At 34.6% G+C, this 22,717-nt stretch overlaps 1 protein-coding gene across 4 annotated transcripts in view; it reads left to right on the top strand.

Annotated features, from left to right (window-relative positions):
* Nucleotides 1-22,717, top strand: part of ADAM23 (ADAM metallopeptidase domain 23) — a 210,971-nt gene that overhangs the window by 24,534 nt on the left and 163,720 nt on the right. For all 4 annotated transcript variants that reach the window (XM_074298919.1, XM_074298918.1, XM_074298917.1 and 1 more), the window contains exon 3: nt 16,127-16,203. In XM_074298919.1, coding sequence (XP_074155020.1) covers nt 16,127-16,203 — 77 coding nt within the window. The remainder of the gene's footprint in view (nt 1-16,126; nt 16,204-22,717) is intronic.

The following is a 22,717-nucleotide window of genomic DNA, read 5'->3' as shown; positions in this document are numbered from 1 at the left end:
ATTTATTATATATTTAAAAGGAACAGCATGTTGTACATAATGGACTTACATTTTCATGTATAATCATCCTTTTATTATACTGTGTTATGAATAAGCTTGCTTTATTCCAAAAATTAAATAATAAAATAAAATTTAAAAATATATTATCATGAGCTATTTACTAAATATTTGACATTTACCTTGACATGTGATGTATATTGGCACCTAACCTTGGTCATCTACAACATCAATAAAAAGGTGATTGGTTGGTTTCCCCTTGAAAAATATCAAGTTCAAGTTGCCCCTCCTGATCAACTAGATGGCTTTGGTGCTGCAGTGGAGATTGAGTTTAAGCCCAAGCAAAACAGAACCAGGCAAAGCCTGTCTTGGTAATGACCTGATACTTGAGAGGAAAACTAGACTAGAGTTTCCAGCTAACCGTAGCCCAGAGAAAACCAGTCTCTTATCAAGGATGAGACAAAGTGAGGTCCAGCCCCCAGCCATCACTGTCATATCTGTATGTCTAGATCCAATTCCCTGTACTTTTACTTTCCTTATATTATTATAATACAGAGATAATTTCTGAATAATATGATTATGTGTAATTATACAGAGATAATTTTTAGCTGAGAAATTCATTTCAATGTTAAAACACACACACAACTAGAATAGGTAATATCTTTTTGGACAATGTGCTAGGTTTGAGATGAGAGCAGATGAGATCATTGGTAACTGGAAATATTGGAGAAGAAACCCATTCCAGTTTTAAAAGGGGGTACTTGTTCTAAGAAAAATGCTTTTGTACTTGTATTTTCTAAGAAAAATATTCTTGTCCACAGTGATATTTTATTTTAGAATTATATACTAAAGGTAAACAAGGTTATAGAAATTTTAGAAATAAAATAGAAGGAGAGACAGAGAGAGGGAGAGACAGACATAGAGAGAGGGAGAGAGGGACAGACAGAAAGAGGCACAAGAGAGAAAGAGAGACAGAGAGACAGACAGACAGAGACAAGACAGACAGACAGAGGAAGTATTCAGTATTATGGAAAATTGCCTATTTTTTCCACTCTACTTTACTAGGATAAATTTAGTTTCAGTGAAGTAGAAAAATGAAAGTTTTTGAAAGATTCACCCCAGAGCTTATTTATCCTTGACAAACTTTCTTGGCTGGGAGGACAATGACATAGGTTTGCTGAGATTTCCTACAAATCTTTTAGTCTTCCTGTCAATAAATCTAGCAATAGAGAATTCACTTACTAAATTGTTTAGAGACTTTGGGAAATCTGCATCATTTTGTAGGTTATGAGATTTCCTCTAATTTCTATTTCCTGAACTAAGATTTCAAAACTGGGGATATATTTAGCAAAGTAATAGCCTTGCACTTTTCAAACATTTTTTCTCTTTCTGAGGAGAGTATTTTGTGTATAACATTTATATTTGGAAGCAATAGAGTTTAAATTCCAGAATATGGAAATTGGTTCTCATAGAATTAAAGGTAAACTGTGTTGAATTGTTGGGTACAACATTATTAATATGGATAGAGCCTCAGTTCTCCTTCAGGAGCACTTCCCTTTGATTGACTATTTTCTTTCTCTGATTTTTCAACCTTTCCTCATCTACTGGGTCCTTTTTTGATCTTACAAAATAGTATTTCCCAATCTTAAAAAGTTTTTACTTGACCTAACCAAGCTGTCATTCATTATCTCTCTTTTCTTTCACTGCCAACCTCTTAAGAAAAAGATGAGAGAAACTCACTCCTTAACTTTTTTGAGAATGGCTTCCAACCTTGTCATTCAAATGATGCTTTTGTCAAAGCTATTGATGATCCCTTAATTGCCAAATTTGATGCTTTTTTTTCAAGAAGCTTGAGGTTGACTTCTTTACAGTACATGGTGCATCTCTCCTTCTGAATGTGTTCTCTCTTGCATCTGTCCATTCCTCGCCTCCTTTGCTGGATCCTCATCCATATTCTGACCCTTAACCATACATGTGTGACAGATGGTTTTGATGTCTTCTCTTTCCATACTCTTTCACTTGGATGGTCTCATCACTTCCCATTAGTTGAATTATAACTTCTGTGTGGAGCCCTCCAAGATCTTTATTTCCAATTCTAGTCACTGTCCTGATTCCCATTATCTTGTCACAAATTGGTTGTTGTAGAGAAATCTCAAACTCCACATGTCCAAAACAGGATACGTTATGTTTTTCTGTAAGCCTACCTGTCTTCCAGATGTCTCTGTTTCTGCTAAGAGACCACCATTTTATCAGAGTCCCAGGTTCTCTACTTTCATGTCATCCTTTACACTTCATTCACACTCACCTCATTTCCAGTAATTTGCTAAATCTTCTCAATTCTATTTTCACATTTCTTATATTCTTTCATCTTTCTGAATTCACAGAGATACTATCTCATTATTTTTCACAATTTCCTCTTGCAATTTCCTCCTAATAATTCCTGTCTCAGACCTCTTATCTTTAAATCATCTTTTGTACTACTAGAGTAATTTTTTTATTATAGCTTTTTATTTACAAGATATATGCATGGGTAATTTTACAGCACTTACAATTGCCAAGCCTTTTGTTATAATTTTCCCCCTCCTTCCCTCCACTCCCCTCCCCCAGATGGCAGGTTGACCAATGCATGTTACATATGTTAAAGTATAAATTAAATACAATATATGTCCAAATAGTTATTTTGCTGTACAAAAAGAATCAGACTTTGAAATAATGTACAATTAACCTGTGAAGGAAATAAAAAATGCAGGCAGACAAAAATAGAGGTATTGGGAATTCTATGTAGTGGTTCATAGTCATCTCCCAGAGTTCTTTCTCTGGGCGTAACTGGTTCAGTTCATTATAGAGTAATTTTCTTAAAGCAAAGTTTTTTTTTCCATATCACTTCCTTCCTCTGTAAACTCTAGTAGCTCTCTGTTGCTAAAATAAAATATAAATTTCTCTATTTAGCATATGAAAACTTTCACAACCCAGTCTCAGACTACCTTTCTAGAATTATTATGATTCCCCTTGACACACACAATAGTCTATCCAAACTAGTCTTTTAACTGTTTCTCTCCCATAATACTTTAACTTCCATTTATTTGGCTTTTTAAGGGCTGTTCCCCCATGCTTGGAATTCCTTGAATTCTTATTCCTACCTTTCAAGACCCCTAGATTCCTCCAAAATTCAGCTCATAGTGCTACATTCAATATGTACATCTCTCCTAGCTGCTAATACAGTCTCTCTCCAAATTGTACCTATATTTATTTTGTATATACTTAAATATGTACAAGCTGCCTTCCCCCATTATGAACCTATATTTATTTTGTATATACTTAAAATATGTACAATCTGCCTTCCCCCATTAGAATCTAAGCTTCTTGGAGATAGGGATTTTTGGTCTTTGTATTCCCAGTGCCAGAGTGGGTGCTTAAAGAATAGTTGTTGATTGATTGAGTGATGAGTGGAGGGACTGTATTACTTTTATGTTTTTACATTGAGTGCTTGGAATGTAGTATGCATTTAATAAGTACAGGTTGATTTGATCATATCTAGAGCTCTATTATTGTTGTATTAGTAGCATTTTTACTAATGCATAATTGATAATGGTAACTATTTATACCTCTTAAAATACTATCTGAAAATAGTTTTGAATTTTTTATTGATCTTTTTCTTCCTCTCTCTTCTCTCCGTTTCTTTGTCTCTCTCCCTCTCTCCCCTCCTCTTCCTCTCTTTTTGACTTTGGACTTCTTTCTCTTTCTCTTTATAGCTGTCTCTCTTGCACGCACATACACATACTAATATGATATTCTTGGTTTGGATTTTTTTTGGGGGAAATTACAATATATTTTCATGTGACCATTTAATATTAATTTTTTGCTGGATATAAAAACTGAGATTTAACAAACAAACGAGTCTTTGTATGAGGGCTGTGGTTTGTTTGTTTAATGAGATATGGTCATCATGGTAGGATTTTCTGCACTATATTTTTGAAAATCTAAATAGTGGTAATACTTAATAATAGTGGTTGAATTGTGTTCCTAGAAGCTTGAGAAAAAGAATGATAGAGAGAGAGAGAGATAGAGGGAGAGGAAGAGGGAGAGGGAGAGGGAGAGGGAGAGATAGAGGGAGAGGGAGAGATAGAGAGGGAGAGATAGAGGGAGAGGGAGAGAGAGAGAGAGGGAGAGGGAGAGATAGAGAGAGAGAGAGAGAGAGGGAGAGAGAGAGAGAGAGAGAGAGAGAGAGAGAGAGAGAGAGAGAGAGAGAGAGAGAGAGAGAGAGAGAGAGAGAAGAGAGAGAGAGAGGGGGGGGGGAGGGAGGGAGGGAGGGAGGGAGAGAGGGAGGGAGACTGGTTTTAAATGATCTCAAAACACACATGAGATTGATTGCCTTTCCTCTCTCCCCTCTTATCTGTTCCCACATCATCTTGGAAGGAAGGAAACAAGAATTTGTTAAGTGTCTACTATGTATCAAGTACTGTGCTATGCACTTTACAAATATTATCTCATTTAATCCTTATCACATCCTGTGAGGTATATGCTATTATTATATCCATTTTACAGATAGACAGATTGAGGCAGAAGTTAAGTGATGTGTTCAGAGTCACATAACTAGTAAGTATCTGAAATCAGATTTGAACTCAGGTCTTCCTGATTCCAGATCCAGGGCTCTATTTACTCTACCATCAAGTTGCCTCTTAGACAAGTTATATTCATGATGATCAGGAACATGAGTAATTGGATAAAAGGGCATTAGATTTGTATAAGAGCTTCCATAATTGACTACCGATTCTTTCTCCTTCTACTAATGAACTAGGGCTCTTGGTCTTCCATGAGGTAGACTAGAATGACTAAGGCTGGCTGCAGTTGCTGGCACTATAAATACAGTAGTTACTATTAATGCTACTTTTTCACTCTAATATTCTACAATTAAGACTACTAGAGATCCGGTAGCAGGGTCTAAGGTAGGAACTGTAATTAAAAAGGAATCCAAGAGGTGAGGCAGATAGTTGAGAAGAGATGGATTTCCAGTGACTTCTCTCCCTTCTTTAAAGCTTATCCCTCATTTTCATCTTCCTTTACTACCATCCATGATCCATACATATACATCTCCTTATTTCCTTCCATAAACTGAGTGAGGAAAGGATGCCAGAATTTCCTTCCACACCTGAATATCTTATATGGCAAATGGCAAGAGCTTTACAAGATGACTGGAGGAGAATGGTTGAGAATGACCAGAGAATAATAAACCACTGGCTGGATGGTTGAGTAGAGTGTCACCTGGTGGGCATTCAGCTACTGCATTCCCTCATTGGATAATTAGTAACAATGACATGTTGGTTTTCCATCTGTATGCTTAAGGAGAGCAGCCCATCACTAAATTTGGACTCTGTTTATACATGTAACAAAAGATTACGTCTGAGGGTTGGGAGCTTCTTTCTATTTACAAAGTATTTTTTTAATACTTTACTGTATTTGGTCCTTATAACAACTCTGTGGGGGAGATAGTACAATCTTTATCTTTACATATGAGGAAATAGATTTTGCCTAGTAAGGTGATTTTTGCAAGATCCCAGAGGGAGTAAGTGGTAGAGATTGTGCTCAAATCCAGGTCTCAGATTAGAAATCCATTATGCTTTAAGTTGGCTAATGCTTAGTGGGTTATTAAGTTGGAATATTGTGGTTGGCATTTTCAGGAAAAAACAAGAAAGATAGCTAATTCTTTCTAAAATAAGATAGTCAATCTTGCCTTTTTCATTTGGTGTTCTAGTGAAGCTAAAAAAGAAAAGCATAACAATAATACTCTTTATAGGGAAGAACATTAAAGGTAGAGCTCTCTGTCCCTTGCATATTTATCCTTTACTTTTTTACTCATAACTTTATTCCATTTGTTCAATAGGAGATAAGTGTACAGAGCCATAAAGTCAAATTAGAGTAGGATGTCCTTTTATGATTTATAAGTGAAGAATAAAGAGTAGAGTATAGATTAATAAATTAAGAGCTAGAGGGGACCTTGAGGTTCAAGAGTCCAACTCCTTCATATTAAAGAATAGGAAAATGAATACCAATGAGATCTGTTACTTCCCCATGGCCACATAGATAGCAATTGGGTGAGCTGGGATTTGAATCTTGATGATTTCACTTCAAAACTAACCCTCTTTTCCAATGTGCCATACGACTTTTGGTGATCTGGGAACTGGCAAGAGAAAGGAACAAAATGATTCATGCTACAGGTACTATATTCATGCATGAAAATTAGATGTTACTCCTTACGGAGGTGGAGGAGAGTAATGGCTTCCATGGTAACCGTTGTCATAGCTGTATTTTGAGTCATCATTTTAAAAAATATGAAAGCTAAATAATACAGCAGTGAGTGATACAGCCTCTGTGCTATTCATGTCTAAACAACAGTGCCAATGAAATCTTACTTTTAAATTAATTAACATCTCTTAGTTCAGTGTTATCAATTTAATAACCCCTCATATATTAATCATACCATGTCAGCGTACATAATCATCTAGTATAAAGGTCCAAAAAAGGCTCTGTGTGAGTTGAATTCTCTTGGATTTAAGTAGTTTGAATGGGAAAATTGAAGCATGAGACCTCAGAATTTATAAGGAATCTGTTCCCCCTTGTGTCTACCATATCTGGCAAATTTCTTCATTTCCAGTTTTTTTGGTGACTATGCTACAATTCTTTAAAGAAATCTCAAAGTACATGTAAATCATCCATGAGAGGTATTATCTACTTGGATTATTAGTGCCTTGTGTTTTTCATTCTATCTATGTAGCATTTAAAGAAGCATTTATTAAAGTACTTTCCTAAGCACTGGTGATAAAAACAAAATAAGAAACAGTTCATGACATCAAAGAGCTTGAATTCTATCCATATTTTGACTACTGTATGTCTGAATGGCTCTTGCAATTGAGAAAGAAGAGACAATGAAACTTAAATCAATTACATTTGATTATTTGGCAAGTAGCTCTTATAAAGCTCTGGTGAAGGCATAAAATAATTTCCCAAATAACATTTGGGGATGATTTGTGGATTTCTATTATCTATAATGCTGCTTTTCACACTTAGAGTGGAACATTGAGAGTTGACTATGTTAGGTTTTTAGAGATTAGACTCAAAACCATGCTTTTTCTTGGATTGGTCTAAGAATGAAAGAAGTTGTTTAGTTTGTATTCTGTAAAGAAAAGTATACTTGTACTATCTTGGATCTGATTACAAGATATTTTCCATGTACAAGGTTTCTTCTTTTTGCTTAGGAGATTAATTCTAGGTAAATTTTAGTACAGGACTGTAAGGTGAGCATGGAATGTAGAATTAAAAGGCCTAGGTTTAAATCATTGCTATGCCGATTGCTTATTTATGTGACTTTGGGAAGTCATTTAATCTTTTTATACCATAATGTTTTCATCTGTAGGATATTAATATTTGTAATAATAATCAATATCTACAGTATATAAATATTAAAAAGTTTTATTTAGCAATAAAATTATTTTTAATATTAAAAACAATAGCTAATATTTCTATAATACTTTAAGGTTTGCAAATTTTTTTATATATATCATCTTATTTGATCCTCAAAACAATACTATAAGTTAAATGCTAGTATTATCTGCATTTTACAAGTAGAGAATTTACATTTTTCCAATGTTTTTTACCAAAATTATCTCATTTGACAAACTAAGACTGAAATACCTTCCTATGATCTGATGAATTTTTTAAAATTATGTTTCAGCAAAATGTTTAGGAAAATTTTTTTTCCAAACGCTGACATGTTTGTTTTTATTATAAACTTTCAAAAAGTTACTCAAAACCTAAAGCATGGTTGAAAACTAACATGCTTTGGGACCATAAGACATTTTACATTTTATTCATAGGTGTGTTCCTTTGAATAGCAGAGTAAAACATAAGATCACTTACCTTCTGTTCTCTACTACCTAAGTTCTTCTAAGCTAAGCCCAAGTGCTTCCTCCTCACTAAGACCTTTTCAGATCATTCTAGCAGTAATTCCTGTTCTTTGGTATTCATAGATGGCACTTAATGCCTGTACTATTTGGCAAGTAATAATGTTCATGCCACCTTATGATATCTCTTTTATTATTATCCATTCTGTATTTAACATTTGTCCTGTTTAATTTTTCATATGTTTCTTCCATGGTTTCCTAATCTAAGTGTAAATTCTTTGAAGGCAGAGACTATATTTTATTCTTCTCTCTATCTCCTACAGTGCTTTGTAGATATCCCATTAACAATTGTTGCATAGAGTATAGTATATTCTCAAGCTTTCCCAGTAAAATCCTCCAGCAAAAATATCCAGCAACTTATCTTAATTTGAAAAAAACTATCTTCAGATAAGATTTACAGCTATCAAATTTCTAAGCATAATGATTCATGTTGTTTTAAAGGTCTCTTAATTTTTCAAGACTTAAAACATAGGAGAAGCTAGTTGGTTCAGTGGACAGAGAACCAGCCTTGAAGTCATGAGGACCTGAGTTCAAATCTGGTCTCAGACACTTAACACTTCCTAGCTCTGTGACCCTGGGCAAGTCACTTAACCCCAGCCTCAGGGGGGAAAAATAAAGTTCAGTAATAATGAGAATAGATAATATTTATGTAGGTACTTTTAGATTAACAAAGCTCTTTACATATATAATTGAAAAAATATTCCCAGTTAACCAGGAAGCTAAGTGCTTTTATCCGCATTTTGCTGATGAGGAAAGCAGGTTCATAGAGGTTTAAGTGAGTTGACCAGAGTCACATAGCCGGTAAATGCACAACCAAGCATTCAACTTTGTCTCATGCTCTATTCCTAGTTGAAGGTGAATCTGTATTGGATCCTACCCAAAAGAGTTTATTTCCAAATTTCGTCTCACAGTATTCTTTGTCTACTAACACAAATTTGTGGCCGGATCCTATGGTCAGTATTTTTCTTAATCTTTGGTGTGTGTGGTTTATTTTTTGGCTGCCTTTTTTGATCAATTTTGGGTGATTAATCTCTTTAAATTTGACTAAATTGTTTTTTTTTGGTTAATCTTTGGATAATATAATGTCATCATCCAACTTGAACTTGAAGCTATTACAGTTTATTAGGATATGGCAAAACTTACTCTGATGGTATAACTAGGGCCATTTCTGCACTTTAAAAAAAGTATCAGAGGAGTAGGAAGGTATTCATAGGAAGGTAAAGTATCAAGATTCCCCTTTCCCCCAAAATATTTGAATGTTTTATCCTGTGTAGATAAAATTCTAATGGATTTTGTGTAGGCACAATAATCTATTATTTGAGGTGGGTAATGTGTTTTATTTATATCCCCAGTCTTAAGCATAATGCCTTGAACATATTGGTTAATTAATAAATGCTTGTTGATGGATTTGTAAAATCAGTTATCTAAACTAATCCAATTAATTCATGTTGTGAACTTTTAAAATCCATATATACTTCATACTTTATTGTTAGAAAAATAATTTAAAGCCCTATAGACCCAAGTTTCACAAAAAAGCATCTTTCATTTTCCCATTCCCTAAAATTAAATTAATAATTTCAAGTCTATTCAGAAATTAAAGTCACTAATACTTCACTAACTGATCTTTATTGAATTATTTTTCATACAAATTGTGAATTCTCCAGTCCGTCCTTTGTAAGATATCAGAAAAATATTTTCTGTCCAAAAAGCAAGTGAGTTCTGAAGTCTGATATTTGATGATTTCCATAGAGCCTCTTCATTTTGATGTTGTGCTAGGAGAATGTTTTACCAGTGAGGGGAAGAGCTGAGCATATGGTCAAGATCTGAGTTCAAATCCTATCTTTGACAAATATTGATTGTGTGATTCTGGACAAGTCATGTGTCATCTCAGTGCTGTAGGCAGCTCTTGAAAAGTCTTATCTGTAGAGAAGGTATTGACCTGCATTGGTAAAGGTACTCTGTTCTAATGAAATCACAGATCTATTCTTTTTTCCTGTTCTACAGAGTAAAAACATTTGGTTGTTAAATAGATGGGTCTTTGGGGGGACTGTGATCTTACTTACAAAACCCATAGGGAGTTGAAAAACAGAAACCAAGAGAAATATTTTAATATGAAACCCCAAAAAGTGTAGAAGGGAGGCACAATATCCAGTGAAAAAAACAGATTTTTATGGAGTAGAGAGGAATAGAAAGATGGTTTGTGTGTGTGTGTGTGTGTGTGTGTGTGTGTGTGTGTTGTCTTTTTGTTCATGTGAACATATGAATCGGATTAACATTTTTTTTCTTTTTATGAAGAGAAATAAATATTTAGATAATAGTAGTACAAGAAAACCCATGCCCTAAATTTAGAAGAAATGGGTAATTTAAGATTGAAATAATTTTTGCTACAAATATAAAGACATTTAAATAAATAGTTGTAGAGAAAGGACTCACATGCTAAGATTTTATTTTTTTAATCTTAGCTCCCCAAGTCAATCATAACATACAGTTATTCTTTTTCTTCCTTATGTCTTTGAAAATTTAGTTCCAAACTTTCCTGCTTCAGAAAGCCATCTGATGCACACCACCAGTATCTTCCTCCATGATATTTCAGTATCTATCCAGTCACTTGTACTGTATTATGTTGCACTTGATATGTTGCTTTGAAAGTTATTTTATTTAAAATGTATGTTTTTGGTCTCTCTGGTAAAATTATAAACTCTTTAAGAAGATAGTAGTGAAAAAAAAGTGACATAACCCTAGCATATTTAATGATACTTAAATTCTCCATAACCCTACCTGAGAGTCCACCAATGTTTTCTAGCTACTCAGATTTGTTACTTCTAAAGTAATTGAAAAAATAGAAGAGTACCTTTTCTTCTTTCCCACATGCCCTCAACTGTTTATGTTCACATGCATCATATAAGTCAAGCATTCTGTTTCATTAGTTAAGATCATTGATTGTCTCTTCTGTGAAGTCCTTAATTCCAAATACTGGTCCATCCTGGAAATTTGGTGAGTTTAATGCTATTTCTATATGCATAACATCATTCCTCATGTCTTTGGAAATTGAGTTCTATGTTTCTGTGCTATAATTATTTTTAATATTTTTGTCCAATTTTATGTTCTCTGTTTTAGAATGAAAGTACCAATAGTACATGAGTATGACCAATCAAGTTCTTTAATAAAATCTCCCAAGTAATATGCACTTGGGGTCTCTTAATGAGTCTTGATGATAAAATTCAATTTAAGTCAAAAGAAGTTGAGTCATTAAGGCATCTATTATGTCTTTATTTAAAATAAAAAAGTTATATATCTTGATCTTCAGTGAAGCAGTTTTGTATATAAAATATGATCTTGTTTTTACAGTTTCTAGATCACATGTAACTTCATTGTATATTGTTTGTGTGAGGAAGAAAGTTACTATACAGCTCAGTCATAAATCTGTTTTCAGTACTTTAGGAGGGCATTGGGCTGTACTCATTTTTGTGTCCATCCTAAGCTATAAAATTTTGTATTCTCACAAAGAGAATGGTAAACATCTCTATAAAAACTGTCATTAATCATTTAGCTTGCTTGTGAATCTTGTAAGAGCAGTAGATGAATAAAGATCTCATGTGCAGTTCATGAAGTGTTATTGGACCTCTGCCTACAACTTAATATATGATGCTGGACAAATTTCTTTAGTCTCTTGTAAGATGATACTGATATCACAGGCACTTCTTAAACTTATGATAAAAAAGAATATAAATCTAATTTCCTTGTAGAAACAATGTTCTGACAATTCTGCTTTAAGGGCTTAATACTCAACTTTTAATATAAATGATCACAAACATCATAACTTGGTAAATGCTCCATCTGTATAACATCAAATCTTTCAAATTATACTTGTTTCTTCTGCACTTCAAAAGAGTCATTGTTTCATTATTCATATACCCTTTACACAAGAAGCAAATTGCAACCCTATCATGCATTAATAGGTAGTATTTATGAAGTCAAACAAATTCATCACCTGATAAGAGTGAGACAGGAGTAGGTGGAAAGGGAACAAGCTTTTATTGAGTGCCTACTATGTTTCAGGCACTTTCCTAAGCACTTCACAGATATTTAAATTGATTATCTGGTGATTAATCTTTTGGTTTTGAGGTTTTCTGGTAGGCTATCCATCATTCAGCATTCACATAGTTCATCATTGGTTTCGTATTTTAAGCCTTTCCAAGTTATTAGGATTTTCCAGAACTTATTATCCTCCCCCACAGTCTGTGAGAACCTTAGGCTACCTACATCCATGCCTTTGTTTCTTAGTTACTTAAGGAGAGACTGTACTTAAGATATGCTGACATTGGCCTGGGACTGAAAGACCCTGGGAAGACTGGGACCTGAAATAGCCTTTTGTCTAAAAAGTTTACATAAATCAATTAAGTGGAGCAGCATAATAACGCATCACTAAATATTTTATTGAACAAATTACAATATCATAGGACATCCTTTCCCTTCCCTTCTTCATAATTCCTACTGCATCCTTTGCTGCAGTGACCTAGAAGAGGAAAAATATTTTTATTAGAATAAAGGAATTCTAAAGGACTTCTTTTTAAATTATTTATTTATTTTTATATGCATTGCTATATGAATCATGTTGGGAGAGAAAAATCAGAACAAAAGAGAAAAACCATAAGAGAAAAAAACAACAGAAAAAAGTGAAAATGGTGTGTATTGATTTACATTCAGTCTCCATAGCTCTTTTTTTGGATGCAGATGGCATTTTCTGTCCAAAGTCTATTGGAATTGCTTTGTATCACTGAACCCCTGAGAAGAACCAATCTTTCATAGTTAACCATTGCACATTCTTGCTGTTGCTGTGTTCAATGTATTCCTGGTTTTGCTTGCTTTGCTCAACATCAGTTTGAATAAATCTTTCCAAGCCTTTTTAAAATCAGCTTGTTCATAATTATAGAACAATAATATTCCATTACCTTCATTTACCACAGCTTATTCAGTCATTCCCCAATTTATGGGCATCAACTCATTTTCCAATTCTTTGTTACCACACAAATATTGCTACAAACATTTTTGCACATGTGGGTCCTTTTCCCTCCCTAAAGGGCTTCTTTAAGAAGATTTTCACGGACATCTTGGAGAAAACTTTTCTGAATACTTAAGGTGAATTAATTTTTTAAGAAACAGATCTGGGGACATATATTTTCCTAGTCAATCATTTCATCTTCTTTCATGAATTTCTCTGTAATTAGTGTAGACATCAGCCATCAAGATCTTGGTTGTTTTTCTGCCTTTAAAAATAGCCATCTCACTAACATTAGTGACTTTACCTTGCACCCTGCTATTCAAAGTATATCCATCTTAATCTGCATGAACCAATCTTCATCTATATCTAGCTTTTATTCCTGTGATACTTTCTTCCAGTAATGCTTCACAATGTTTTTTAAAAAAAGTAATAGTGGAATGAAATTGTCAATCTAGGTGCATTGAGGATAAATAAGAATTTCCTAGGGTCAAAGGTATAGGATAGGAAATTGTGTTAACAAAGGCAGAGTAGCAGAAGGTAGAGTCTGTAAGTGGTACAAAGAATATTCCATTTGGCTGGAGCATGAAGTGTAAAGGAAGGGAGTGATGAAATAAGGCTAGAAAGCTAGTTTGAAAGTTAGAGAGCAATGAATGTCAGACAAAAAGTTTTAGCTTTATCCATCAGTTCATAGGATTAAAGGCTTTAAGGAACTCTAGAGATTATCAAGGCTACTAGGTGTTTCAGTAGATTACATTGGGTCTAGAGTCAGGAAGACTTGGATTTATCTGGTCTCAGATACTTACTAGCTATGTGACTCTTGGCATTTAACCAATGTTTCCTTAATCCACTGGAGAAGGAAATGGCAGACCATTTTAGTTCATGAAGTGTTATTGGACCTCTGCCTACAACTTAATATTTTTTTGCCAAGAAAACCTCATATACAATATGGTCCATGAGGTGATGAAGATTTGAACATGACCAAATGACTAAATAACAATAGATAATCTATTTCATGGAGAACATGGAATTATTTTTTAAAATTTTACAATTGTATTCCAGTATCATGTTTCCTTTCCAATCTCATTATTTTATTTTATGCATTTTAAAACATTATTTTGAGAAGGGGTCCATGGGCCTTCATAGATTGTCAAACATTTAAGAACTGATCTATTCTAACTTTAGAGTATTAGATAAATTGCTGGATCTGGAGTCAGGAAGATTTGAGTTCACTTATAGCCTTAGACATTTATTAAACTGTCTCATTTTCCTCAACTGTAAAAATGAGGATAACAGTAAGATTTGTGTCCCAGTGTTGTTGGGAGGATATCTGTAAAACATTTAATGTATTGTTGCTGTTGAGTTGTGTCTAACCCTTCATGACCAGTTTTGTTTTCTTGTTTTTATTTTTTTTTTGGGTCAAAAATACTGGATTTGTTTGTCATATCCTTCTCCAGCTCATTTTACAGATGAAGGAACTAGGCAAACAGGCTTAAGTGAATTGCTTGGGTCACACAGTATCTGAAGTTAGATTTGAATTTGGGGAAATGAGTTTTCCTGATTCCAAGCCTAGTGCTCTATCCATTGCCCCTTGCCTGGCACATAGAAGGTATTTTAAAATATTTTTAAATATAAATTTTTATTTATAGTATTTAATTACATTAATTAAAAATAATATTTAAATATGAAATTTAAAATAAACATATTTAAATACAAAATATAAAAAATTGGTAAAAATATTTTATCAATGATGCAACTGAGACCAAGAGTGATTAGTCCTTGTCCAGGAGCACACAGGTAATAGGTAGCAGAATAATAATTTAAACCTAGACTTCAGATCTAGTGTTTCCCCCCACCCCAGCATACACACAGACAGTATGCAATTGCATTTTCCTGCTGAGAAATAAAGCCAGCTTAGTAAATGAAGAGGACACCTGACAATCATATATTGAGTGCTTTTAAGCAGAAAACTATGGAATATAACATTGAATAAGGCATGAATACTTTATAATTTAGTTGGGAAAATGAAGCAGTTAAAAGAACAAATTAAAATATAAGACAAAAAAGAGGCATAAATAAAGTGCAATAGGAATTCTGAGGAAGGGGATTGATTATTCTGGCAGATGCCATGAGCAGGGGAAGGCTTCAAGGAAGAGGTGGCCTTTAAATTGGGTTCCAAAGGCTGAATAGGATTCTGTGGAAATGGGATGGAGAAGATTGCAGGTGAGAAGAGGGTACTGTAATCAAGGTAGGGAAAAGGACATGAGTAAAAAAAATGCAGAGGTGGGAAAGGGTTGGGTGTGTTAGTGTTGGTTTGATGTGTTCCGCTCTACAAATGATTGCCATGTCTACTTCTGCTTTTGGGAATGGAACATGGGGGAGGCAATGTTCATGACTCAACAGGGGGCTGAATGTAGGTGTTACATTATCCTTGTCCTTTTTGTGTGATGTGGTGACAAAGGAAAATTTTGTCTTGGATAACACCTTGCTGAATATGCTCTTTTTTGTTATTTAAATTTATACAGATTTTTTTTTTTTCTTTGAAAGATTTATTTTCACCAAGAAGTAAAATAGGATTCACATTTCCTTTGGGATCATTGTTGTGGTTCATGTTAGAGAGTAATGGTGGAATTTTTTTTAATGTTTCAAAAAAACACAATCCACTCTAAAAAGTGTACAGTAAATCTAACCACATTAAAAAAGGTTAAATTCTAACTGAGTATTTTTTTGCAATTCTAATGCTGTGTTATCCCAGTTCTGTCTAATCTGCTGATACTGTATTTCTAAACTCTAGCTTCTTATGGAGACCAAAGGTGTGCCATAATTTTTCACTTATGTGTGTAGAGGAAAAAATGGTTAGCATAATGAGCAGGATGGGTAAAATCAGGTCTTAGCTAGTAAGACCTTTTGTCTAATTCATTATGCTCAGTTTTGGAAGTTGGAGAATATGCTACCACTTGTTATCATAATGGGTTCATTTTATCAGACTGCCCCAGTTTCTTGCTGTAAAAATATGCATGTATTTCCACATAAACCATACAGAAAGTTACTTGGTGTATTTTTTTAAGAGAGAAACTAATATGTTCATGGGAAATATAGACCTTGATTGGAAAGCAGTCAGTCTGGAAGGGATGGGCAGATGAGCTAAACGTCTTTCTTTTTGTATCTATAGGCTGTGCATCTGGCCCAGGCAAGCTTTCAGATTGAGGCTTTTGGCTCCAGATTCATTCTTGACCTCACACTGAATAAGTAAGTATTTAATTCTCAATCTGTTAAGGAACAAGTATAGCCAAACCTCCATAACTCTCCTGTTCATTTATTTAGAATTGCTCCCAATTTGAAGCAAATAATATTTCCCATCTTGCTGGTTCACTTGTTTTCAATAAAACATATATGGGGTATAAATGTCATAATGGTTAGGGCACATAGCCCCGAAGTCAGGAGGACCTGAGTTCAAAATTGACCACAGGCACTTACTAGCTGTGTGACCCTGGGAAATCATTTAATCCTGATTGCCTACAAAAAAAACAAACAAACAAAAAAACAACAACAAAAGGTTTAAAACATATAGGGTAAATGGAATGGAGTCTCTTTTCCATACGGCTATATTCCCAAACCATATAGGATTCAATGCAGGACAAATGGAAGCAGGTAGTTGTTAGGATGGAGAGGGAATGAAATCAGGCTGTTTTGCAAGTCATTGGCTTGAGACTTTGCTAAACTGTGAATTCCCTCAGTGCTTGGTTAACAGAATCAGTGCTAAAGATGGGGGGGGGGGGGAAGATCCAGCTCTTTAGGAATAGAGATTCAAGCTTATCTCAGGCCACATCAGTGACCTTCTAAATATCTTATTTATGATGAATTTTTTAAAAAAGAGAGATAGAAAGTAGAAAAGAAAATAGTGAGGAAAAATAATGTGGTATTTTTTTTAGCTACTTTCCTTGATTAAGAGAAATTGTGACTCAGTGGATAGAGAACCAGTATCACATCCTGAGGGATCTGGATTCAGTTCTACAATGTATTGGCAATTTGACCCTGGCTAAGTTACTCAAGGGCAGGTAGGTAATTCAGTGTGAATGGAGCACTGGGCTTGGAATTAAAAAGAATCATCTTCCTGAGTTCAAATCCAGCCTTAGTTACTGACTAGCTCTGTGATCCTGTGCAACTCATTTAATGCTGTCTGCCTCAGTTTCCTCATCTGTAAAATCTGTTAGGTGGAGAAGGAAATAGCAAAAATGGCAAACTCCTCCAGTATGTTTGTCAAGAAAGCCCCAAATGGAGATCTGCATTGCACTGCAATGACTCATCAATGCAACCAATTACTCAGCACTTTAGGTAGCATTAGTTGCAGAAAAGTTCTAACCTGCATTGGAGAAGAGAGTTCAGTGTCAGAGGACTTCTCCATAGCTGTGGAATCACAAGCACCACCCATCACTTTGAGGGCAGCTAGGTGGCACCAAAGTGCTTACATGGAGTACCAGACCTGGAGGCAAGAATACTCATCTTCCTGAGTTCTAACAAGGCCTCAGATACTTAGTAACTACTAAGCTACTTAAGTATCTGTGAATCTGAACTAGTGACTCCATCCCTTTTGGTTGGTTTCCTCATCTTTAAATGATCTGGAAAAAATTACAAATCCATTCCACTATCTTTGCCAAGAAAACCTCAATATGGGTACAAAGAGTTAGACATAATTGAAAAAAAAATAGCTGAACAACAAATCCCTTTATTTCCTTAAATTGGATTTAAAAAGTTTCTCTTATTTGCAGATGAACACTTCTGAAAAGAGGCTATGTAATATACAAATTTCTTTATGTGTGAGATGTTGGCAAAAAGTGAAATAATCAGTTAAGTACAGTATAGTAAAAAAATTCTAAAAAGATTATGGAATATTTGAATTTTCTAAATGGAAAAATATTTGTGCTGGAGCAATAGATGACCTAATCCACATGAAAGCTGATCTCAATTTAGGCTTTTCATCAAGTCACCTTTGTTTTCCTAATTGAGGCTAAAATAAATTATATACTAAAAGAAGCAAAAATTTGCATTGAACTGTTTTGTAAAGACTTTGTGCCACAATTTGCTCTTGAATAATTTGGGGCTAATCTTTCCAAGATGGCACCTAAGTGAAATTTTTCCTCTATTTCCTAAAACTAGAACCTCTATGCATTTTGTATAAAGATTTTAGTAGACTGTTAATTTAGAATGGAAGAATATGGCTATATGTAGAAGTAGGTTGAATTTTTAAAGTTTTTTTTTTTAGTTATCCCAATTACTCCTTCCCTCCCCTCACCCCAATGTTTGGGGTTCTCATCATGGTTGACCAGGACTGCATCTTTGTAAGAAAGGATGCACCGGACAGATGAGATCAGCTGCTCTGAGAAAAAGAATAGGGGTCTAAAGAGCATCTATTAAATTTCAGGTCTGCCGAATTCGGTGAGCCCAGCAGAAAAAAAGTGCCAACTCAGCTGGTGTGATACTTACTCAAGGGTTTCTGCAGGTTTCAGGCAGAATGAATCAGCAGAACTCTGCTTCTCTGCCCCATCCCCCAGGTGGAAGGTGTTGCTGGTTTCCTTTCTGGGAGGTCTGCTAAGCACCAGTTGAAGTGATTTTCTGGATGCTGTGTCAGAAGTGCATTTTTGCCAAGAGAGAGATGTTATTTTTCCAAGGCTTGGGCTATGCTGAGTAGCAACCTTTGATTTATTTTTGTTTGTTTAGGTGCAGTGTTCTTATATTTCTTGCTCCAGGTAGTAACAACAATGATAATAATTATTACTACTCTGAGTCAGAAAGATCTGAATTCAAGATCTGCTTCTGACACTTTAGTAGCTGAGAGACCCTGAAAAAATCATGTGAACTCTCAGAGCTTCAGCTTCCTCATTTGCAAAATGAGAGGATTGGACTAAATGGCCTTTAAAACCTTGTTTGCTTTAATAAATCTGTGATCCTACTGATTTGAATTAGTATTTCACATACTTGAATTCATCTGAAACTCCTGTCAGCCTTGTGGAATAGGTATGGCAGTTGCTATTCTTATTTTCCAGATAAGGAAACTGAGGCCCAGACAAATTACCTGCTCCACCTATGATCAAGCAGCTCGTTTCAGAGGCTGAATTTGAAGCCAGCTCTACCTAATTCCAAATTCAGTTTCCCACTTACTTTATTATGCTTCATTTCCAGAATTATTCTAGACTGAAATGGAATTAGGAGCATCCAATTTATTGTTACTATTTTAAATGATCTAAGCGTGCCTCTGACTTTGTGAACACAAAGGAGATATTGAAAATGGGTCACGTGAGATAATTGGGACTTGTAGAGCTCTGGAGGCCATGAGACAGTGTTTTAAATTGACATTGGAACGTGGCTATCTTATTAATCATGATGAAGATGATTTACTATTAGCAGGTATGTCTTGCATGCCACTATACAAAATCCAGTTGCTGAAGTATTAACGGAACCTTGTTTATAACACAGTAATGTGCTTTTAACTGTTTACAAATCATCTCTATGGAAAAAAAAGTTTTCATGACACATATTTAAGTTAAAATCTGTATGATTAACATTTTCTACCATTTTGTTGTCTAGACAATTACTGGAACAATAAATGAAGTTACAATTTGTCAACTTCTTAGGTGTAAATGCCTACACAGAAAGTTAAACAAACCATCAGCTCTTGTGAGTGGGTATGAGTTGTTGGCTCCAATATAGTATCCCTTATGAAATGATCACACAATATGGATTTTGAAGACAATTTTAATAATCTGATTAGGTATAATATATAGAAACATCTAGTATGGATCTGGTATAATGGAGGAAATAATCCCTCTTTAATGAGAGTCATAAAATTTAAATTCATATATATATATATAAATATGTATATATTTATATATATATATGAATTTATACATATGTTTATATATATGATACACTGTGTGACTAGGAGCCTCCACTTTCTCATCTGTGAAATGAGCTGGAGAAGGAAATGGCAAGCCACTGCAGTATCTTTGCCAAGAAAACCCCAAAATGGGGTCAGGGAGAATTGCACACACCTGAAATGATGGAATAAAATGAGGATAATATATATTTCCTAAAGATAGTAGTGCAAGTGCTTTAATATATTGAGCTATGGTCATTCTAAAAATTTGTCTGTAGATATCCATCTTCCAAGCATCCCCCAGAAATCTAAGAGCTAGTCTTTTTTAGTGTTAATGTTAATAATATCACAAAGTCTCCACTTTTTATTCTAGTGTAGCCCCATATCTCTACTTTATCTCTTGAATTACTTTCCTCTGGGTCAAAGAATCTGATTCCTAAACAGATTGGCCTATTGATTTCTGCTGAACATAGTGAGAGAGAGGGATTATCCCTCCCTCCTCATCTAGAGTCACAATGAATTTGTCCCTTTTTGGGGGGAGGATGGGGAAGAAGTCACTTAAGATAAAAGGATTCTGTCAGCTTTTGCAATCTTTCTTGCTGAGCCTTTCCTCTCCTTTTTCCCCCTTGCTTGATGATAAAGACCTTTCTCTGAGAAGGTGTAAAAGGCAGAGAAAGAAACTTTGGCATCATGAGCAATAATCTTGACTAAGAGCTATAAAGAAAAAGAAATCCAGAATAGTGGAAAACTAACTGCCAGCTTTTAAGAAGCTAAGTCCTTGACATATAGCAAGTACTTAATAAATGCTTTGTCTAGTCTAATCTGGTCTAATGTATTTTGAATCCTAGTTGGCTGGTGAGTAAAAAAAAATCCCTTTACTCTTTTCATCCATATGAACTGCAGTGCTATGGGTAGTGACAGAAGTCCCTTTTCGCAAAATGCAGCAAAGGGCAGGCAAGATTTCCTTTCTCTGCAGCCCGAATTTTGGAGAAAGACGAGGGGGTTTAGGAGGAAAATGGTTGATGGTGACTGTCTATATCTGCAAGTTTTTGCATTAGTTTCTGTTATTCTGTGTATATTAAATTATGAGATCACAGGGTAGCTAATTGGTGTAGTGGATAAAGCACCAGCCCTGAAGTCAGGAAGACCTGAGTTAAAATCTGGCCTTAGGCATTTAATACTTTCTCGATGTGTGATCCTGGGCAAGTCACTTAGCTCAGGGGAAAAGAATTATATGATGACAGCATGCTAAGTCATTAAATCTATGAATTCATTGAATAGTAACTGATGAGTGAAAATATTTCATTGTGTAAGACTTTTGGCAGCTATAGATGGCAGATTTCACATTTTAATATTTTTGAACAATATTTTATTCAGTTCTTTAGATCAAGGGTGCTTAATGTGGCAACTAGAACTTAAAAATAATAACTATTTTAATAACAGATTTCCTTTGTAATCCTATATTTTTTTATTTGATCCACTTAAAAACATTATTTTAAGGAAGGGGTCCATAGTCTTTACTAAGGAGTCCATATCATAAAAAAGGTTAAGAATTCTTGTCCTAGATTAATTTGGAACCCAGTCAAATAGGGGTTAACCGAATCTGTTTCCAAACTAAATGAGAAAGTATCATTTCCAGCCTTCAAGAAGTGGGGAGATCGGTCCTGATATTTTCAGGCTTAATAATTTTTAGTAATCCCACGGATACTGAACAAAGTAGCTATTGAGAAAATAATTGATGAGGACTAGGCTCTAGGACCAGGACTAGGTGCCATCTGTGGTAAATTCAAATTTCATTTAATTGAACACCCTTGCTGGATAATTATCACAGTGATCAGCTGTGTCCTATAGGCTTAAGGAAAACAATACTTGAGCCATACATAACCAAGTGTCACATTGGCACAAATTATTTCATTCATGACAGACTTAATATCACTGGGGTATAGTTGGGAGGAAAGTCTTTGGTATTAGAATCATTAAAAACTTGGTTTTGAATGCAGGCTTTTTTGTTAGCTCTGAGTCACAAAAATTATATAACTTCTCTGAGTCTCAGTTTTGTTTTCTGTAAAATGAAGATATACTACTTGCACCACCTATTACTGTGGAAAGATCATAGAATCATAGGGCTAGAGTTGTAAAGGATTTCAAAGTTCATTTAGTCTAAGTTAATAGGTGAAGAAACTTGAGACCTAGAGAAATTCAATTGCTTGCCCAAGATCACCCAGACAGGATTTCAATGTAGATTCTCTGATACCAGATCTAATGTTCTTTCTTCTGTGGCATTATGCCTTATATGCTTGTGAAGAAAGTTCATTGCAAGCCTAAAAGTGTTCTAGGAGTGTGAATTATTATTAGTATTATTACCACTGGCATTTATCCAATGGTTTAAAGTTTGCAAAGCATGGTAAGTATGTTATCAACTTTGATCCTCATCATAACCCTAAAAGGTATTATTATTATTATACTAATAATAATTATTAATGTTAATGGAACTATTGATGCCCCTATTTTATAGATGAGGAAACCAAGACAAAGAAATGCCTGAGTCAGTATTTGAACTCAGGTCTCCCTATCACCAAGACCAGCATACTATCTTCTGCCACATAATTCCATGACATCCTCTGAATCAATAATTCCATGAGCTGGTTTTGTTAGGTTGCTTAGTTAAATGCACTTTGTAGCATAAATGAGTATAGGAAGAACTTAAGGCTTTTAAAATATTTTTCCCTTGGAAGTGAGATATATACTGATGGCCTGTCATCAATGGGAAGTAACGTCTTAAGACAACTTAGTATTTTTGTGATGGAAGCTCATTCTTGTGGTTTCCTGCTTTCTTTATTGCCTTACAACTCAGAATATGAGATACCAATTAAATCAACTTAAAAATGT

Source organism: Sminthopsis crassicaudata, chromosome 3 (genome assembly GCF_048593235.1).
Source record: "Sminthopsis crassicaudata isolate SCR6 chromosome 3, ASM4859323v1, whole genome shotgun sequence".
NCBI lineage: Eukaryota > Metazoa > Chordata > Mammalia > Dasyuromorphia > Dasyuridae > Sminthopsis > Sminthopsis crassicaudata.
The sequence above is the reverse complement of the archived record's forward strand: the minus strand, read 5'-3'. Positions and strand labels throughout refer to the sequence as shown.